Genomic DNA, 20173 nt, shown 5'->3' on the forward strand with positions numbered 1-20173 from the left:
GAGGCTGGGGAACTGATCTGCGGATGCATTTCGCTTGGACGTGGGGCCCGACAAAGACAATACGGAGGGTCTACGGAGTGCTTTGGCCCGTTTACGCAACAGAACGGGCCCCTCTCTTCCACAACACCCCCCCCCGCCGGCCTCTCCCCTGCCCCTCGCCAGCACCCACGCCCACGCCCACAGCCACGCCCACAACGCCGAGAGAGGCAGGAGCTGCAACTATTGCCAGGAATCTTCGCGTAACTCCGCGCTCGCTGGCCTAAAGTCAAGTGAAGCGGGCCAAGGAGCCGCCGCATCCGCAGGATCTTCAGGAAGAGGTCCTGCCGCAGAAGGTAGCCACATCAATGGCCTCGCCCATCATGTACGTAGCGCTATGCCACAGACTATGCCACAGATATGCCATGGCGAATCCTTAGTCATATCTGGGGGAGGTAACCAAAAGCTAGACTGAGGCTGCTATTGCTGAAGTATTTTGTATGTTACACCTGACACCGCATAACTTCCCATAATTGCACCGCAAGCTTGAACAAACCCAAATTGTTAAATATGATGTGTGACAATATTTCTAGTGAATATCTACATTATTTTTCTATTTAAACTGATGAGGTACTAGAAATACAGACTGCTAAAACCCCTTTTAATCTAATTGTCAAACTCAAACCCAAATTTTTATGCAGTGTATAAACTGTCGAGCTTTACATTTATTAAATTCGCTGGCGCTTTGGTAAAAGGATATGACAGTGGGCTCCATTATCAACGGCCGTTACGGTCAGGTGTTAACTGAAATTATTGCGGGAAATTCTCGTTATTGGTAATTCGATTTGCACCTACTTCACGCTATGTGGGCCCCAACTTGGTTTTTGGTTTACCCACGGTCGCATGAAACAGGGTCAGCACGTGAGTGGACCCCAGAATTTAAAGGGCATTTCCGAAAGCAACGACACCGACATAATTGCGTAACAACATTTTACCATTAGACTTAATTAAAACCGTTGTTGAAAATAACTGCCATTGGCTGGCTGCCTGAAGGTGCTAGTGAAAATGGAAAAGCCGAAGCCTGAAGTCAGCTGCCGAATCTCAGACAAAAAACCAGCATGGAAATGGGAGACACTTGAGTAGGAGGATGGCAACGACAACATGCTGAGGTATTTTAATGAGATTGAGGGTTTGCATTTAAAGGGATTTCATGCATTGCAATGCCGGCAAAGGCACCAGGTTAATTAGGATTGCCTTGGCAAATACAGCCATCATTTTATTCCGCTAACCTTTTGCGCAGAAAGTAGACGACGACGATGATGATGATGGGTAACATCTGCCAAATGTGGCAAAACAAAAAAGAATGTATTGTCATGGCCAAAAACAGAGTATTTCTGGCCAAAAACAGTGTATTTCTGCCCAAAAACCGAGTATTTCTAGCTGAAAACAGTGTATTTCTGGGCAAAAACAAATAGGACACGTAACACCACCTCAGATTGCAATGTGAAAATATTGGACCATTTGCCGAGCCTCCAATTCAACCATTTCATCTGGCCGAAACTTTCGTTATTGGAGAGCATCCGGCCTCATCATAGGTCCATCTCCTTGCCAATTTATAAAGTCCTTATTTCGGGCCGGGCCAAGAGGATTAGGGCCCAAAATATTTGGCCTTCGGCGGGGGCTTTTGTTTTGCTTTTCGGCCTGCCAATTCAAATTACGGTGTTGAGAGAGGATTTACTCAGCGACTTAATTAAACGCCATTATAATAATGTTGACGCTCGCCTGTTGTTACATTTCAATTGTTATTGCCGCACACAGTTGGATAAACAATTACACAATTTTAATTTATATTCGCAACTCTTTAAACAAAATAAATTTGAAGTGGTTCAAGGGGTAAACTGAAAGCCAGTACTTTATGGAGGTTTGCTATGCATTTCGCTAGTTTCTAATTAGCTTAACTACTTCTGATGGCGCAGACGTTTTAGAGTAGACTGCATTTTAGTCATGAATAATTTGTGAATTGTGTTATGACATTCGCAACCAGCAATCAACCCTGGCAGCTTTGGCATTGATAAACTATATATACCTGCAAAGATGTCGTTCACAATCACCCTTTCGCCGATGCCAGGTTGCGGTTATGGGTTTTCGGTGGCTATGGATTCTCCGCCAAGGAGAAAACCTTCACTGGGGACCACCACTCACTTTGAACTCCAACTCAGCTCGGCTCAGGTGGCTGGTCTGATTGATTTGATTGCTGTCACCTCAGGCTCACGCATCCGAACATGCGAGTATAGAGATTCGGATGAAGTGCTCAACCATGACAGATGGAGTCACTCGAATTTGTCTGTATATTGCGGTAATACTGCTGCTTGAGTTTAAGCCTCTTAGCCGCCGGGGTAAATATTCATAATTTTTCATTTCCCCCCTCAGGGCCATTCATTTCCCATTAAGTTAAACGAAGCCGAACGACATGGGTGTGTATCCTTTACTGACACAGTTTTGGAATATTCCCGGGTAAATCGGTTAAAATGCAATTATCGTTGGACGTTGCAATGCGAATGCGAGTGCTCGTCCTTTTTGGCCGGAAATCGAATTGATTTGCTGCATGACCACAGACAGAAGACAGGTGAAACGAACCCATGCGACGATTTATGGCCAGGAATTAAGCCTCATTGAATTTGTATACGTAATACGTAATATACCGACGGACCAAGACTGAGACTCGCATAATTGAAGGCCCATTAAATGGTAAAATATAAAAATTGATGCCCTGCCTATCCAGCCCATGCCAACTTTTGCCGGAAATTGAATTTGATAAACTTTCCAAAGGCAAGAGGCAGCAGAAGAGCGGAGTTTCTAGGCAGCAATTAGTCCTTTTTAGGAGCATGTCGATGGGGTGGCTTGGCTTTGAGTTTGCTTTTGCGTTTGGGGTTTGGGGTTTTGCGTTTTGGGCTTGGGTTTTTGGGTGGAAAAACTCGGTCAGATGAGGCTACGACGTGCCATGCGTCAGCTGGAGACGAAATGGGAACCAAAAAGTTTGTTTATGCTTAGACTTTTTGGCCGGCTCCTCCTCCGGATTCGGGACCATGTAGCACTGGGGCATCGGCTTCGACTGCTGCTGTCATTCAAGTGTTTTAATCAATTCTGATTTAATTTTACGCCCAATTAAGTGTGAAAAGCGTTTGATGTTGAGCACGGGTGCGAGAGGCAAATGGCTCCGTATCCGTCCCCATGCCCATCCTACGGATTTTTCCGAGCAAGTCACGCAAGCGTGAGCATTGAATATGCCATATGTGTGTGGGGTCGCCCTTTATGGCTCCCAAGCTCCGCAGCTACATAAGGTTCAGGATTCAGGACTCCTGGGTTTCAGGACTCCTGGGTTTCAGGTTGCTGGGTTTGGGTTTGGGTTTGGGGCTTCATTTGCTTCGCAGCACTAGAGTAAACGCATTTTTAGATGTATTTTAGCGATGTTTTTGTCTCAGCTGGAGATACTTGCCACCGCTTGAGTATCCTTGCCATGTGGCTTCCGCACCATTCTCACTGGCTCCCCGCTTACGCTCACCTTTTCGCCTTTTCGCCTTTTCGCCTGTTCTCTCTGTGTACCCGCTAACCATGGACCAACTTTCTTCCCATGACAGAGTCAGCCGTGGCATATAGTTCCGCCCCAGCATTATCCACTAATCTCTATCAACAGCCACTGCCAACGGGCCTCCACTCCAACTCCAGGTTAAGTCTGTTGGAGAGCTTAGTCTGCATGACTGCCGATCCCATATCGTTGTGCTTTTGGATTTGTTTGCAGGTAAACATTTGAAGACCTCATCTTTTATAATATTTGCTTATGAAAACGCTTGGCCCAAATTGAATTAATTTTACAGCGTGCCAACATGGCTCAAAAACTCTTTAAGCCTGGAAAGATTTGATGTCCTGATGGCCCTTCAGGTGGCACAATTCCGCCAAGAGGGTTGTAATGTGAATTGTAGTCGTAAAGCAATTTTCTTGTACTTTCACAATGCCAGAGGAATGGTGTGGGATAATATATGGTTGCCAGGAGCCGTTGTAAATTGTATCTGGACCCAAACATAAGCCCAAATTATGCGAATCTATGCCAGTTGCGCAGATAGAATTTACTTTATTTACGATTTTCATGTATTACATTTGGAAATCGATTTTTGTACACATAAATTTCGATTTACATGATGATTAAATTTAGCGTTTTGGAGATTGTTGTAAGGCTATACAGGTTTAATTGCAAGGTGTTTCACTTTTTTTACGCCCCTCATTTTTTGAGAGGAATGATGTTTTTGCATGTAAGTTCACAAGGGTGCGCGTGTTTTAACTTGGTTTTCAAAGACGACTACTGCCTGTGCTTAAATGAGTGTTTCGTAAGCTAATTAAAAATCGTATTCCATTTCAGTCACAATTCCTCTTTCTTCCTTGTCCTTTAATGGATTCTATGTGCGTGTGTGGGTGTGCGAGTGTATCTGTGTTTCACGAGTGTGGTAGTGTTACTACTACTCCTACACTTGGAAATTTAAGCACTAAATCCACTCATTTTACACGTGTGTGCATGTTTGTGTGTGTATGGGTGAGGATGAACATGGTTGGATTGCAGTAACTGGGTTAACTAATCGTAACTGGTAACTTAGAACTAACTGAATTGACACAGGTGTAAGGTAAAGTATGCCTTTTGCTAGCTAACTCTCCACTCAGGGGCCAATTTTGATATAAACCATTTTCACAATTTTCGCTTATTTTTTTTGGGTGGAAATTTTGCAACTTTCAATTTTTATCCTTGTCGGAACTTGCTCATAAAAGGTTGCATTTAAAAGTAGAACTTATGGAAATTCGCTAGTAACTAATTTGGTTAGACTGAGAAGGCCGAAAAGTGCGGAACGCGAAACGAATACATTCTTTTTATAACACCAAACGCTGGCCCTGATCGAAATCCCATTGTCTTGGCCAGCGTTTCAGGCATCAGGTGGATTTTCTCCACCTGCCACAATTGTATGCGTATAAAAATAAGGATATCGAGGGTGGTTTTTGGAGACAGGAGACTGTGTGTTTGAGGACTAGAACTAATTCCCTAGTGGTTGCGTTGCGCCTACGCCGAGCAATCGAAGAGCAATCCTTTCAAGGATCAGGATCAGGATCGCCAGTTTTCGTTGCTCGCGCACTTTTTCGAGCTATCTTCTTTAAATGCACTTTTACATTTAGAATTTATGTTTTTTTTTTTTCAAAGACCAGGTTTTCTCATATGATCTGATCCCTCTCTCCACGCCGAGGCCCCAGTTTTCCAATGTTTTTCTTTAGTTGTTTTTTTTGCGGGCTCACTATATCGACGCTTGAGTCGGTGTGCTTGTGTGTGTGTTTTTAGTGATGTGTGTGTTTGGTGGTATAATGGGGTGATTTTCAATAGTCCCGCTGGGTGGCCATAGGTGGCACTTGGTCTGGCCACCCAACGCGGTGCACATCCCATGGTGCGAGCGGTACTTAGTAGACAATCAGCAGGTTGTTTTCATTGAATCCGGCCGAGTGACCAGCGTTGCGTACAATGAAACAGGACCCGTCGAAATGCATGCGCTTCTCATTACGACTGGAAGAAACAAAAAGCAGAATATTACAAATAGGAATCTTCAAATAAGCAAATTCATGTCCAAACTAAAATCTTTTGAACTGTGTATGCAAGGTGTTTTACTGCTTTTTGGCAATTACTGCCAAAGTGCAGAAGCGATTCTTTGAGTGCATCATTACTGCAAAATGGGTGTGGATGCAGTGCCGCCACCGGACTCACCGGACGAACAGGTGCGAGGTCTTGCCCAGCGATGCCGTGCAGTGGATGCCGGGTGTGGTCAGGGTGGCGGATCCGTTGCCCGGACTGGTGCGAATCAGGCACTTGTTGTGCTGGCGGGTGACCTTCACCAGGCCGTCGGCCGCCTGCGTGATGCGGAATCCATTGATGTCGTACACCTCGGTGCCGTCCTCGGCGCAGTTGTAGGTGGAGTTGGCGATTACGTCGTGGGCATCGGACATAAAGGATGGGCCGTGGCGCGAATCGCTGTTGGGTTGGGTTGTTGTTAATTGGAAAGCGGAGCTTGCCGAATTGATTTTCTCGAAATTTTTGTTCGTGCTCAACTCACTCATAGAACACGGCCAGTGTGTAGTCCTTGGTCAGGTCGGTGAAGGTATCGGTGGTGGTGTGTGTGCCAGCTGTGTCCACCAGATAGATGAGCGCACAGGACTCGCTGGTGAAGCTGACGCCTTTGTACCACATTTTGGCATAGCGACTGCAGGGAAAATGGTTTCAAATTCAATAGTGGTTTTCATGTAGTTGAAAATGTAATGAGAATGATGGATGATCTATATAAAAGCTTACACAAAGTTATTGGCCTTCATGCCGTCGTAGGTGACGATCTCCACCTTGGAGCCGCTCTGCAGGATCCTACCATTGGGATGGATGAGCGCCGAGTTGCTGCAGTTGCGCGACAAGGCGACGGCCACCATGCTGCGCTGGTTGAGCACACGCACAGCCTTGTCCAGGGTCATGTCGATGCTGAAAACAAGGGGCATGTTGCAGTTATTGAGGTAGCCACCCATGAAGAGCACCTACCGAACGCCCTCGCGCAGGCGCAGCTGGATGGTGCCATTGGACATGGCGATGGGTCCAGATCCTGGACACGGCGGTGGTGTGTTGTTGTCGAACTCAAAGGTGCGCGAGCTGACGCGGCCCAGGGCGTAGGGTGGTGGCGGCATTGGCGATGGGAACTGCTGGGTGTGATGTGCCTGTGGCTAGGGATCACATAATTCTATAGCACAAACGGAGAAGGGGAAGGGCCAGAAAATCAATGCACCTACCATGCAGTAGGCTCCATCCACCTCGTAGCCATAGCCAGTGTTGAAGCGACCGGTGAGACTCTTGCCGCTGCGCGTAATGTTGGCGGCATCCATGTCCAGGCCAATGGCCTCGTAGCCAGCACCAGTCTGCGGCAGGACACCGAAGCCGGAGTGCGGTGCTGCATGCATGCCCAGGTGCATGTAGCTGCGGCCGCAGCTGCTCGTCTGGCTGGAGCACTCCTTGGCCAGGACGGCGGTGCTGGTGCCCACGCTGGCGCTGTTGCCCATGCTGCTGCTGCTGCTGCCGCGCTCCAGGCCGCGCTTCATGCCACCGCTCAGCGACAGGCTGCTGAGGCGTGGTGCCAAAGGGCTGTTCATCGACGACACCAAGCGCATGGTGGCTTGCTAGGAATTGAGATGGGGAAAAGATAGTATCAGATAGTGTCAGCCCTGCAAAATCCCATATGACATGTGGCTGGCAACCCTATGCAGCAATGGAGTGGCAACCCTACTCACCGGCGACGGATTGTTGTTGGTGAACACGGAACGCTGGCGCACACCATTGGGCGCCTTGGTGGGCGAGCGCAGGATGTTGTTGATCTTGTCGTTCAACTGGGCGCGTGACAGAAAGTCCTCCGCATTGAAGATGCCCACGCGGCCGCTCTTGGGCGTGGCCAGGGAGGCGGTGGTCGGTGGCGACGGCTCCTGGGCCTGGGGCTCATCCAGGGTGCCGGAGTGCTGGCACTGCACCTCCTTGGTGCTGCTGGTCTTGGGTGCAACGGTGTCCTGGGCGTCGGTAACCATTTTCGTCAAGCCGCGATTGTTACAACTTTGGAATCGAATGGGTAATGGATAGATGGCTAGATGGATGGCTGGATGACTGGATGGTTGGATGGATGGTTGGATGGAGTGGTGTTCTTGGATGAACCTGGGCCTGGACTTTGGTATGTGGTTGGATCTAAACGAGAACGGCACACGCGGCGTGCTGGCTGCGAAAATCAAGTACTCTGCTCGACACGGAACACAACGACTCAATGAGAGGAATTTAATTTTTATTTTTTATTACTTTTCAAGAGCTCTGCTCGCTGCGACAATTTTCGAAAGAATGACTTGCCTCAATTGCCGATTGAAGGATGTGCCATCGATTCTGACAGCCGACGGCCTACCACGTTTTTTTTCGCTTTTCGATAGTTGAAAATGCCATAATATCGAGTACTACTATACTTGCTTTCTTTCTTTTCTCCTGCTTTTGCTAGCTATCATGTGAAGCCGAAGCCCTGACAGACACTCAGATTTGCCGTGAAAGTTCATCGTATATCCGATTAGTGCTGCATACTTTTAGACGGCAAAAAGTTGATTGAATTCGAAAATAACGCATTTAAGGACGACACTGTAGTGCATCCGGTCTCCGTGCCTTTGGTGGCCGGAAAACGAAGTTTCGCCTTCGTAATTGAATCGAGCAATAGACTTGAACGCACAGCAGCGCTTTCAGCAAATTTATTGCCGCACATATTAATAGTTTCTACGCAACTGTAAGCTGCTGCAAAGGGCTTAGGCTTTAAGATTTATTGGGAACAACTCAATTCGCTGAGCAGGAAAAAGTGCAGGGAAAACTGCAGGGAAAAGTGCCTTTATTTCTATCGAACTGCTTGAATGCTGAACAGAAGCTAAGTGGCGAAGTTCTGAAGGAGCTGGCAGGAAATGTCAAGAGTCAGATAAAAGTTATGTTTGCACGTGAGCACAGTTCAGTACTTTTGCTAATAAAAACCTTTGCCCTTCTAGGTTTAATATGTTTGAAATGTTTTAAATTAACCATGTATTTTATACTTAATATACATTAAAATTCAATTTTCGAAATACCAACTTTAATATGAACTGGCATTCAAAGTTTCTGCAAAATGTAAACTGCATTTAAAGAAGTTTCTTAGTTCTAAATAATTTCCAGTCGAACAGGTTACAGTTTTTGGTTTTTTATACATTCAATGAACATTAAAGTCGTTACACACACTTGCAACATATCTGCAATAGGTTTACTTGTGTTTTATTAGCCATTTTCCCTGCCCGAATGTTGACATATTAGCCACAGTTTTTGGCAAACCCCCAAGGTCGTTTTATTTCGACGTTTGTGGGTTCACTAACTCACCTTCAGTGCGAGAAGACCCTGAACTTCCGGCACTATTGTGTTTTGCCACGACTGTCAACTCTTTCCGCTCCCATGATTGATTTTGCCTCTTGATTTGAAAACATATATATATGTGTTTTTTTGCGTGGATTAGTTTTGCTTAATGAGCGCATTGACTTCTTGCAGTTGGCCATCGGCCCACGCAGATTTAGATTGACACTTTCGCGATCATTTCTATTTAAATGGACGCGTTTATTTAGCCGCTTGGCTGGCATATTTAAAATCTTATTTTTGGCACTGTCGGGTCATTAAAATTAAAATTCAGCCACTGCAGCTGCAATGCCGCCCACGCATCGCATTGACTCAGTTTTGAGCAGCAACTGAAAGTGAAAATGTGTATTATATTTATAGCAAGAATGCAATCGCATATGCATATGCATATGCATTCAATGAAATACGGAAACTCATTTGTAAAAAGCACCGATGTGATTTTTCCGTTGTCACTTTCGCCAGCCGCAAGCGAACAAATTGGTTAACCTCCTTCTTCAGTATTTATCGTTCGAAAAAAATATTCGCAAATATTCCGACAGCTGAAAATTCGGTTTTTCTGCGGGCTTGGATTCGGTTTTTAAGTTATAATCGCAAATGCACTTTAGATATGAAAATGGAAAGAGAACATTGGCCAAATGAATGCAGCAATTCGCTATTATTTGCCAAAGCTCATTAAAATGTGCAAAACTATTTTCGTCTTTTGCCGCCGGAGGCGAAAGTCAGTGAACTTTTGGCGCAGACAAAGATGATAAAATCCATACTAGTATAGCATAGTATGGATCCATGCGCTATATATAGACTATATATAGAAAGTGCATAGGACTCCAACTTGCCGAGTGTTGCAATCTTTGACGTCACCGTTCGCGTGTGTCAGTTGTAGTGGTAGTGGTGACCACTCAGATTGATGAGAAACTTATGGCATAATTGAAATGGCTTTTAAAATCCATTTGTTCAGCCTTCTTCCTTATTAAATCCTTAGCAATTTTCATTAAAAACAATTAGCGCCAACGACGCCACTTGCCTTTGTCGACACAACACCAGCCCCCCTTCTTTCGTTCCCCTGGGGGGCAGGAGGTGCTCGGCTATGGAATGGGATGGGATTCGAATGCGATGCGATGGGATGGGATGGAAATTAATTGATTGTCAAGATGAGGCAACAGCAACGGCAACGGCAACCGAGCTGTGTAAACAAATAAATGTGTCTGGTCATTCAGCGGGAGATCTTTGTTGTCGCCTCTAGATGATGATAATGCCGCCCCGCCTGTCAGCTATGGAATTACACTCACCCACTATATGCATCTATATATCCAGATATTCAGATATTCCGATTCCGATTCCTATGTACATACAGCTGATGGATCTGGCACGCGACGCTAAAAGCCTCTCGGCTTGACTTTCATCAATATTTTGGCATTCCCGGCATTATTCTGGCCGCGTCGAATTCCTTGGTGACTTTTCTGTTTACACAATCCCCTTAAATCCTGTGCCCCCACCGCTCCTACCCCCCGCCCCCCCTCAGGTGATTCACGGGGATTTCCTGGAGACGAAAAAGCCACCACCACCACCTACGCGTGCCCCCGAAAAAGAAATGATATGAAAACAGATTGAAAGGTTGGTCAATTGGTGGTCTGGGCCAAAAGTCTGCCAACTGCCGCCGTTTGACGTCATCGGCTCTTCGGCAGTTGCCAAAAAAAAAAAGAATTCAATGGTCTATGTTCTTATAGTTCATCAAAAAGGTGTGCCAGGTTTTTGGTTTTTTGTTTTTTGTTTTTTTGGCTGGTTGGGTTAAACTTTCGCAAGATTTAATGTGTGCTGGCGCTTTGCCCGCGTTGTCGGTCCGAATTTCACGCTTCATTGGCGGGCAAAAGTGGAAAAAGTGGCAAAAGTGACGTTGTCGCGTCTGCTTTGATTTTGATAAAATAGGCCAAAGTGTTCATCAATAATCATTTGTGTAAAGATCGGCGGAGCGAAGCAATTATTTTTACAAAATTTACACACAAGATAAGTTGGCCCAGGCATGGCAATCCATTTTTTCTTTTCATTTTTGAACATCCTTCACACTTCAAAATTTTCCCCGAGTGGGCGGCTTAATGTGTTAATTATTGTGCTACTTTTTAAGAAATATGATGTCAACAAGTTTTTGGGAAATACATAGGTCATGCACGTGATTTTTTGCAACAGCTTTAATTGCTTTTTATCACTTTAATATTATAGTTTTATATAAAAAACCAATTATAGTTTATAAAAGAATTAAACAACATAGTTTTCACTTTTGGGGCAATTGGCAAGTTTTAATTTGAATTCATGGCATTTAGTAAAGGGGCAGATAACCGCACTGCCAGCCACCGCAACTTAATTTATTTAAATTTAATTACTTTACTTAAATTTCCATTTATCAATGAAAACCGCACAAACTTGGCTGCGCTGCCCTAGAATATTCCTCATATTTTATTCATTGGTAACCCACATCAAAAGCAACTGTGGAAATTTATACATAAGAATTGTGCAAAGACATTGTGCCTGGGAAACGCGGACGTGCCTCTTGGCTGCTGCCACGCCCACTTTCCCCAAAAGTGTTCTACTTTCTTCGGCATTTTTTCTTTTTTTGGTGGTTCACCTCTCTGCAAGATTCCCGAAAAGGCATAAATCAAGTGGCTTTCACTTCTGCTTGTTCCGCCTTCGCAGGTTTTCAATATATACTTTTCCCCGTTGTTTTTGCCGCATATTAATTTGTGCAATTTTGTCAAAATGAATTGTATAATTTTATAACACATGCTCAGCTTTATTTGATGAGGCATGCCTATAATATAGGCGGATATACAACGGCGTTTACTTGTCACGCCTGTTCTCGAAGTGTTCTCGCTTTCTGCCCTCTCACTTTCGGGTGGAATAAACTGTCCGTTTTTATAGGACAATATAACCCGGATCGGACAAGGTATCCCCGTACTCAGATAGCCAAATAGAGAAAATTACAAATGCATTGGCAATTGCAGAGCAGACAAGGGTTGCATAGTTTCCGGCACGCATTTCGCTCGCTTTGTGCGATTATTTTATTTGCAATTCCCGGAGCGGCTGAAGGAATCGACCAGACATCGCTGTCCGCCGTCCAGACGGATGGGTTCAACGCACTGGTACTGGAATGGAATCATCATCGGGTCACCCAGCCAGCCATTGTTGACTGCCAATTGGCCATAACCAGACCGCGCGAGGCATCACAATCACAATCGGTCTGAACTATTTGCAATTCCCCAGACCCAAAAGCAGCTAGTGCAGACAACCCGCTGACTCAGAAATGTGGAACCCATTCCCATTCCCATTCCGATTTCCATGCCATCCCGATCCCATCCCTATTCCAATCCCAGCGCAGCACAAGCCCATCACTATGGCCCATCCTCCCGAGAACTGTCAACATTCCGTGGCGTCCTCATTTCGTGGCGAGTGAATTTACAATTTCTGCAGTAAGCACACCTTTTCACAGTCTACACGAAGAAAAACAAAAAACAAATAAACGAAGTGAAAGTGATTATGTTCTTTGTTTTATTTGAATGGCGGCTGATGCAGTCGGACCAGCAAATATTTATATCAAGTATTTCTTTCATCTTGATCTTGATTTTTTATTCAGTCTTTTTCATTCATTCACAAGTTTAATTCCATGTTAATTTGCATTGTAAAGTATATGAAACTGTCCATTGTGATTAAAAATGAATACTGAAATATTATGATTATAGAAGCACAATATTATAAGTGTAATTGGAAAGGCTCAATTTTTCTACATTGACTTAATGACTTACATTTTTTGTTGACTTAACTCAGTAATTTTGTACGTTATGCTAGATCATTTCTCTCAGTGCAGGCGGGGAGCTAAGGGGCTGGATAGCTGCGAACACGAGTGGGGAAAAAGTGAACCGCAACCGCTGCCCAATTTCGTGTGTCTCCGTTGTTTATGGTCCGTTGCGGTGGCCACCGCCAAGTGAGCATCTTCATCCTCTCCACCGGCCATTTGCGCCACCCACTACCCACTCCTCGCTGGGATCGGATCACCTCAGCTGGGAGGAGGCGGAATGCTTTCAAGTTATTTCACGGCGCTGTCTTCGTATTGGGATCAAGTCAATATTTGTCGAGCAAAAATGACTTCCTGCTCCGAAATTGTGGCATTTCTTAAGTAGCCTCATTCCCGAGGAGTGCCGCCACCTTGATGTTTGCATTACTGCCGCTGTCTTCATTTGCAAGAAATTACAAATAATTGTTTGTATAACTTGGTTTGCGACCAAAAACGTTTTAATTAGGCAACGCTCCACATTTTGAGGCCTGCAACTTGTGTTCTTTCGAAATGAAAAAGTTCTTGTATCTTTCATGTTTTAATGAATATTATATGTTGTGCTTAACTCATACATTTCTTAAAGGTGCCAACTTCTTCTGCTGTGTGTTTTATTTCTCTGCCAAGAAGTTTGTGATAAATGTGTTTCAATTTGAAATGCAAAATTTAATTTCATTATCCGGTTGCACTGGCTTACCACATATAATATTTTGGAAAGCTTTCTTTATTTTTAACGGTTTTTAATATTAACGATACATCTTTATTTATGCAAAGTGATTTCCTCCAACCGAAACCAGTTTAAAATGTTCACCACTCCATCCGAAATTAAAGCGTATTAAAATTAAAATTGAATTAATTCAGCGAAAGGCTTGTAAAAGTGTGCGAAAAAAAGTGTAGAAAATCGGCGTGTCATTCAATTTTGCCGAGCACATGTCCACTTTGCGACTGAGTTTCGATTTTTGCTGTCTGTCTGGCCGGAAGGGAGTTAAACCGGAAATGCGAAAGGGGCGGAACAGCCCACCGACCACTTTTCACCGCCCCTTTTCCACTTCGCACTTGTCAGTGGGAAAAGGGGGCGGGAAAAGTTGGCTTGTTGTTGTCGCAGCTGTTTGTTTGCTGGCTGTTTGCTTTTAGCCAGCGCCAAAAGCGTGTCAAACGAAACTGGCAACTGGAAACTGGAAACTGAAAACGGGCGGGCGTTTTACACATGGGTACTTTAATGCGTGGAGCTTGGCAAATTCAGAAATGTGTACTTAAGAAGTCAAGGACTTGGCAAAGCTCTCCCAGATTTATGCCGTGCAACTCAAATGAGGCAAGGCAAACAAACAAATCAGCAACCAAACTGATTGCTACCCAAAAGAAAATTATAGTCGAATCTGCGAGGCTACCGAGGCATCCGAGGCATCCTCTAACTGGCCTGCAATTTTCGGCGGCCCAGCCTTCATAAACGAATTTACATTACATTTGCGCACATCGCACTTGAGTTTTCATCTTGCGACACGTAAAGATGTCAGCGAATCCATTAGAAACACGCCATTAGTGTTGCCATTTAGTGTCATTAGCTGGAATTCATAGTCGTTCTTGAGCGCGTGGACATGCCGGAACTCAAAGGCGACCTTTGATCCAATGATGTTGGCCTAAAAGCCTGGCGGTCGCTGCAATTACCGCTGCGGTTGCACAGCGGCCCATCCGTATCCTGCAGCCAGGATCCACTGTCAAGCTGCAGTTTTTCATCATCTGCATTGCCTGCAACTGGCCTCGAACCGCAGCAATTAGTTGGTGTGGCCACGTTTAATGGCCTCGTAATTGGTTATCGGCAGACCTTGCTTAGCTGAAAGGTATCTGGCTTTATCGTGAAAAAACCACGTTAATTGGCTCAGTTAGATGTTATAGTAGGATAAAGCTTAGCCTTGTTAAATTCAAGCGTTTAGTAGTTCAACTAAAGTCACCTGTTAAAAGCAGTATGAATACAAAATACATGGTTGCATGTATAATATTTATCCCCTCTCCTGCAACTATTTTAAAAGACATTTGGGTGGGGTATTAAAAGTGAAAGCTTTATGGAAGCTGGCAAAGTGCCATGATAGTCAAAAGTAAAGGTAAGCAAGGACTAAGAGCCACGACCTGAGCAGAACTTTTTCCAGGAACAATAGCGTTGTGTATGGCGCTGCCCCAACTGCCATTCGAGTTAGTCGAGTTCCTAATCCGACCATCGTGTCCATTGCAGCGGTCCTGCTGGCAGGATGTGAAGTAAGTGCGAAACGTTTCATCTGGCTTATTGCCATACTGCATCTGCAGGAGAAAGAAACCAGGAAATCAGCATTGCAATCAAATAAGCTGGCTTTAAATGGAACATAAATGTAATATACAAATGAAACTGCAAACGTTCTTCAATGTCTCCAACTTTCAACAACTTTGAAACACAATATAAAGGTAATACAAAGTTGCAAACATCTGTGGTCCCACTTACCAGCGGTTTGTCCTGGCAGTCGCGCTGAAAGGACATCACCTTGCTCGAGTTGCGCTGAAATGGCAATGGCAATAGGAGATGCACATTACAAATGTATGCGCGTCTGATTAATGATACCCACTTCCACTTTCCCGTTGCCAGCAATCATCACGCTTGGTCACAGGGGCTTATTTGCATTTCGTATCTGCGAATCGAATTTGCATTTGCCCTCGTTTCAGCGGCCAAAGTAATTAATGCCCCCGGTCCCAAGTGCCTCAAAAAGAAATACTAGGGTGAAATGCATATGATGTGGATGTGTATTTGGATGTGGATGTGGCTGTGGCTGTGGAAGCACCGAAGCAATCTATGGCCCGAAAGCTAATGCGTAAACAAAGTTCACACTAGGGACACTGGTTGTTGGCCTGGTAAAGTTTTAATTGCATTGCAGCTGGCTGGCAATGCGACTAACATAAGTTTTTGTTCTGCAGGCGGCTTTGATCCGCATGGAATTCAATCAGCGATTTCGGCTCCGTCTAATGAGACGCTAGCAAATTTGGAAACCTCATTTGGTTATGTAAGACTGGTGGGGGGCAAGTGGGACTTAAAAGAGGCGACAAAGTTGACTTTGTGGGGGCGTAAGCTGGCCTAAGCCTTCCATGGGATCCAGCGGCTACATGGACTTGTTGGCTGTGGTATCCGCTGTGCACACTGTATGTGCTGCTTGGACGCCTTATACGCCTTATACGCCCTTCTGGCTTTCCATTAAATTATGGTAATGGATTTTTTATGCACTCTGTTTTCGCTTCTCGGGCTTATTTTACAACCACTTTCGCTGCTCGTTGGCTTTGAGCCGCTTACTGGTGAAAATTAAAGCCGGACGAGCTGCGTCAATACTGTGAAAATAATCGAAGAGTCTGCACTTGATTGCAGAAACACAAAAGGGGGGAATTAAACCTTTTGTAGCTGGCAAAATGTCTAGCTCGATTGACTTAATTCGATGAAAAATATTTAATATTTAATTTAACTTAAATTACTTTACTGACAGCACTTCATGTTTACTTGAATAGGAAAGTTTTTGCATTCTGTTTACTTGCTCGGTATAAAATGTAAGCTGAGATATGAAAGCAAATTGGTTTTGAGTAAATAGCAGGACAAGATTGTTACTTTTAGTTACTCAGTGTTAAAGCTAGCATTGCTCATAGAGTGCAGCTCTGTATTCAATTAGTGGAAGTGGAGAGCTGGCACGATTTAATGGCTCCTTCTGTATTCGTATACACTCGTTGTTTCTTTGTTTTTTTTTTACTTATCCCTTACGTGGCAGTCGCTAATTTCACAAAAAGGGGCGAAACTTTAGCTGTGGCAACATTTAGCCAAACAAAGTTGAGCGATGCATAAAAATCAGGCATTCCATGTGCCACTTTGTTGCCGCAACAGCTGCGCTGCGGCAGCTCCAAATTGGAAGGACTGCGAAGATTGGGAGCGAGTGTGGCTGCAGATGGCTTCAGATGGCTGCGGATGGCTGCGGATGGCTGACGGCATACGTGAAGAGTTAAACGCTCCGCAATTCCCGTTTGCCGACGCTCGGCAACATTTTGTGGCACGTTCCACGGGCGTTTTACGATGGGGCCGAAGTTTTCCCCCTTCCACATGCAGAGTGTGATGGGAAGAGTGGAAACTTGTATAGCATATGTACATGTAGTTTTTTAGCCTGTTTCTTTCTTTTTCCCAACCCTAGTAAACATCACTGCTAACATCTTTAAAGCTATCCTAGAAATGTAATTATTTTCAAGAGGCTTTAAAAGTATTTATTTCTAAAGGAATTTATTATAAGTAGATTAACTGCCACTCAAGTTCTTTACTTTTTTACGTTTCAATTTCTTTCTCACGTTTCGATTTTCTATTACAAAGTTCATAAGTATTTATTACCGACTCACCCGCATTTCCACGCGCACTGTCACACAGTACTTCTTGGTGCAGTTGAGCACGGTAACGGCACTGGCGTTCTTCAGGCAGGAGGTATCACTGTACCCAGCCAAATACGTGCACACATAGCAATCGAGCGCTGCAAAATACACGATATAGGTATTTGTAATAGAGGATTGAACGAGGTCATGACGTTGGCTTTCGTTTTCGTTTCGTTCCGTTTCGTGTATTCGAATTTAAATTTGATTTTGATTTTGATGATCATCGTGATGATCACAGCGTTGTCGTTGTGCTTTTCTTAGAATTTATTAATAGCCAGCCCCCCAGAGCAGTGGATGCAGACAAAAACAAACATTAGCGGCTATAAAAACACAATAATTAATTGAATTTAAGTGAGAATTTTGGCAGCAGACTTTCTGTCTATTTGCCAAGTGGCACGACAACGTCCTCGACATGTATCTTTCTATCTATCTATATGGCTATACGAATAGCACAATCTATATTTGAATCAGCCTTTTGTGTAATAACAGTGACGTCAATGGCCCCACTAGTGGCCACAATCTCTGCGGCCCGAGATGTGTAAACGGATTGATGACACGAGACTTTTTGCTCGACCCTCGACAATAGCACCATACTATATGGTGCTATACGTGAATCTAAGAAATCTAAAGACATTGAAATGGTGTGTATCGAAATCCTTAGCGCTTACCACGAACACGAGTCTATTTCTGTTCACAATCTGCATTATGAGTTCTGCATAAAAGCTTTGACCGCCGGTGATCATTCTTGGCACGCTTCGATGCGGTTCGCGGTATTCGAAAGATAGAACATTGTATCATCCCGAGTGAGGCACTCACAATGGGCTCCAATCGGCGAAAAATGCTAAATATTTTATATGATATCTGCGCTAAATAAATGTCATGAGTTGGCAGGAATCAAGCGCTTACTCAGGTATTTAAAAATAGTGGGTACCATGCAAGAACTAACTCAAAGTATTACTCATGTAAATGAATAAATGAGCAGCATACTTTTCAAACAGTTTATAATGGGAATACCTTTATTCAATATGGTTTAATTTCATATTGATTTACCATCATGTCAACATGGCGTATGAGTGATGTATTCGTAAACTGTATGCCAAAAGTATAACTGACATCAAGTGTAACCATTTGGAAGCCTCATTTACACTTGATGGCAACTTGTGGGGGATGAATGCTGGTTCTAAAATTAAACCCAAGTCCTTTGTAATTTGCATAAATGTAAAATTCAGCTCTCAGGATAGCCATTGAGCTTGAGGGCCCTCAGTTCGCTGCCCTCAAAGACGCCCCTCGAAAATTTTGACATCCACCCGTTCCACTGTGACTGGAGCAGGACTACAGAGATCTTTGAAAAATGATTTGTATCAGCTTTTGTGAGGCAATCAATAAATTTGAATGTGGTCATTGGCGAGTGACGTCGACAGCTGAACTCGACAACCAAACACAAGACGAAAATGAACCGAACCGCACCGAATTGTGTGAATAGAACGGAAGGCACAGTTCGGTGAATCAAGTGGGGGAAGGGGAAATCAGGTCTCTGTGTCCAATGCCCAGAAAAGTGAGGCGAAATGAGTGCCAAGAACACATTTCAAATTCACCTGATTTTTCTCGCTAAATTTCCGATGAGTTATGAGTCGTATGGCCAGGCAATTTCGCAATAAAACAGCTAATTAAGTTAAGCGGAAAACGACCTGCTAAGCGGGCAATCAGTGGGTAAGGTTAGGATTTAAATGGGGAAATGGGTAATGGATGATGGGTAATGGGTAATGGGAGATGGGAAATCGAATGGTTAGGGAAACCCGTAGAAATACCATGCGAGAGAGCTGCTGACATTAAGACGACGCCGAGCACCGTGAAGAGTACGGATTTTGACAGTCCGTGCGGCGGATTCATGGCGATGACTTCTATTGCGATTTGCGAGCTCTGACAGCTGCGGCTGCGAATCCCGGAATCGTTGGAATCGCTCGACAACTGGCACTTGACTGACTCGAGTGGAGCTCGATAGCCGTCCATGTCGATTGATGTTTGATAAATGGCAAACAACAACCACAACAAGAACAGATCGATATGCATAGGTACATAGGTACACACTTCTTATCGGCGGGCTAACAGGGAATGCAACTCTATTTGAACAGTAATTAATGGAAACAATAACGCCTTTTCTTGTTGTCGCTTACAGCCCGACCGCTATGTCCCCGGCTCCCCCATCTTCCGCGAGACCAGCAGCCCAACGCCCCACCCCGCCCTCGCGGGGCCTATAACATCGCCGCCCACTTCAGCCTCCTCCTCCTCCTCCACCGCCGCCTCCTCCACCAGCACCGCCGCCGACAACACCGCCAGCAGCACCATCACCGCACCGGGAGCAGGAGCAGGAGGAACTGCATCTTCCAGGAGCCGAGGAGCCAGAGGTGGGTGCACACGTCTCAATGGAAATTAAATTAAAAATTTACTCGCACGTAATTGGGTTTTTAAATCACTTGGGTAGCAAAACTAATTACGAAGGTGTCTAAGAGTATATCAATGCCGCATGTTTGAAGGCACACTATTGAAAATTTAGCGTTGCATACTTTTGTACACCATCATATATTATATCACTTGTAGTAGAGTAGAACTTTTGGTACTTAGAATAATTGATCATAATCTCTGTGAGTAGTAAAATACGTATAAATCATTTACCATTTTATTTCGAAATATAGTTTTGCGTTCTTTGCATCGAAAAGTACTGCTTTAATGCCATCAACTCGAACCCATTTTCTCTGCGTGTCGGGTAAGATTTGTGGCCTGATGGCTGTTGGCTGATAGTTGACATAGTTTTCGCGACATTTGTGTAAATAATGTACAATGGCAACATGCAAATGGCCCTGCCCGTATAATTTCCGGGCCTGTCAAACTTTTCGCAAATTCTGGGCCAAACTCTTCGTCGCCGGCGACCTCCTTTTCTTGCGCCTCGAGTTCCCTGACCTCCA

General features: G+C 44.5%; 3 protein-coding genes across 5 annotated transcripts in view; 1 reads left to right on the forward strand and 2 right to left on the reverse strand.

Moving 5' to 3' along the window:
• Window positions 1–3730: 3730 nt before the first annotated feature.
• The window catches only part of LOC122613976 (serine-rich adhesin for platelets), a 34265-nt gene continuing 17822 nt past the window's right edge, over window positions 3731–20173 (forward strand). The window contains exons 1-2 of the mRNA XM_043788424.1: window positions 3731–3775; window positions 19387–19615. Of these exons, the coding sequence (XP_043644359.1) occupies window positions 3731–3775; window positions 19387–19615 (274 nt within the window). The remainder of the gene's footprint in view (window positions 3776–19386; window positions 19616–20173) is intronic.
• LOC122613977 lies at window positions 4086–7923 on the reverse strand. 2 transcript variants are annotated; one of them, XM_043788427.1, is made up of 7 exons: window positions 7324–7923; window positions 6829–7212; window positions 6584–6738; window positions 6350–6526; window positions 6114–6260; window positions 5768–6031; window positions 4086–5569 (listed from the first exon to the last, which is right to left on the reverse strand). In XM_043788427.1, exons 1-7 carry the CDS (start codon window positions 7609–7611, stop codon window positions 5467–5469), a joined length of 1518 nt encoding a protein of 505 aa, XP_043644362.1. In that variant the 5' UTR covers window positions 7612–7923; the 3' UTR covers window positions 4086–5466. The 2 variants fall into 2 exon arrangements, with proteins under 2 accessions (XP_043644362.1, XP_043644361.1); XM_043788426.1 differs by having other exon boundaries at window positions 6584–6762; window positions 7324–7922.
• LOC122613978 lies at window positions 14847–19169 on the reverse strand. Of its 2 annotated transcripts, XM_043788428.1 has the most exons (4): window positions 19019–19169; window positions 17181–17308; window positions 15268–15321; window positions 14847–15089 (listed from the first exon to the last, which is right to left on the reverse strand). In XM_043788428.1, the coding sequence occupies exons 1-4, from the start codon at window positions 19098–19100 to the stop codon at window positions 14856–14858; spliced, it is 498 nt and encodes a 165-aa protein (XP_043644363.1). In that variant the 5' UTR covers window positions 19101–19169; the 3' UTR covers window positions 14847–14855. The 2 variants fall into 2 exon arrangements, with proteins under 2 accessions (XP_043644363.1, XP_043644364.1); XM_043788429.1 differs by lacking the exon at window positions 17181–17308 and having other exon boundaries at window positions 19019–19157.

Source organism: Drosophila teissieri, chromosome 2R, assembly GCF_016746235.2.
Source record: "Drosophila teissieri strain GT53w chromosome 2R, Prin_Dtei_1.1, whole genome shotgun sequence".
Taxonomy (NCBI): domain Eukaryota; kingdom Metazoa; phylum Arthropoda; class Insecta; order Diptera; family Drosophilidae; genus Drosophila; species Drosophila teissieri.

Coding starts and splice junctions, on each gene's coding strand:
- LOC122613978 (XM_043788428.1), bottom strand. CDS start 19,100: ATGAATCCGCCGCACGGACTGTCAAAATCCGTACTCTTCACGGTGCTC. Junction 17,309..19,018: donor GTCAGCAGCTCTCTCGCATG/GTATTTCTACGG, acceptor TGTATTTTGCAG/CGCTCGATTGCTATGTGTGC. Junction 15,090..15,267: donor ACTGCCAGGACAAACCGCTG/GTAAGTGGGACC, acceptor TTTCTCCTGCAG/ATGCAGTATGGCAATAAGCC.
- LOC122613977 (XM_043788426.1), bottom strand. CDS start 7,611: ATGGTTACCGACGCCCAGGACACCGTTGCACCCAAGACCAGCAGCACC. Junction 7,213..7,323: donor CCAACAACAATCCGTCGCCG/GTGAGTAGGGTT, acceptor CTCAATTCCTAG/CAAGCCACCATGCGCTTGGT. Junction 6,032..6,113: donor ACACTGGCCGTGTTCTATGA/GTGAGTTGAGCA, acceptor CCAACCCAACAG/CGATTCGCGCCACGGCCCAT.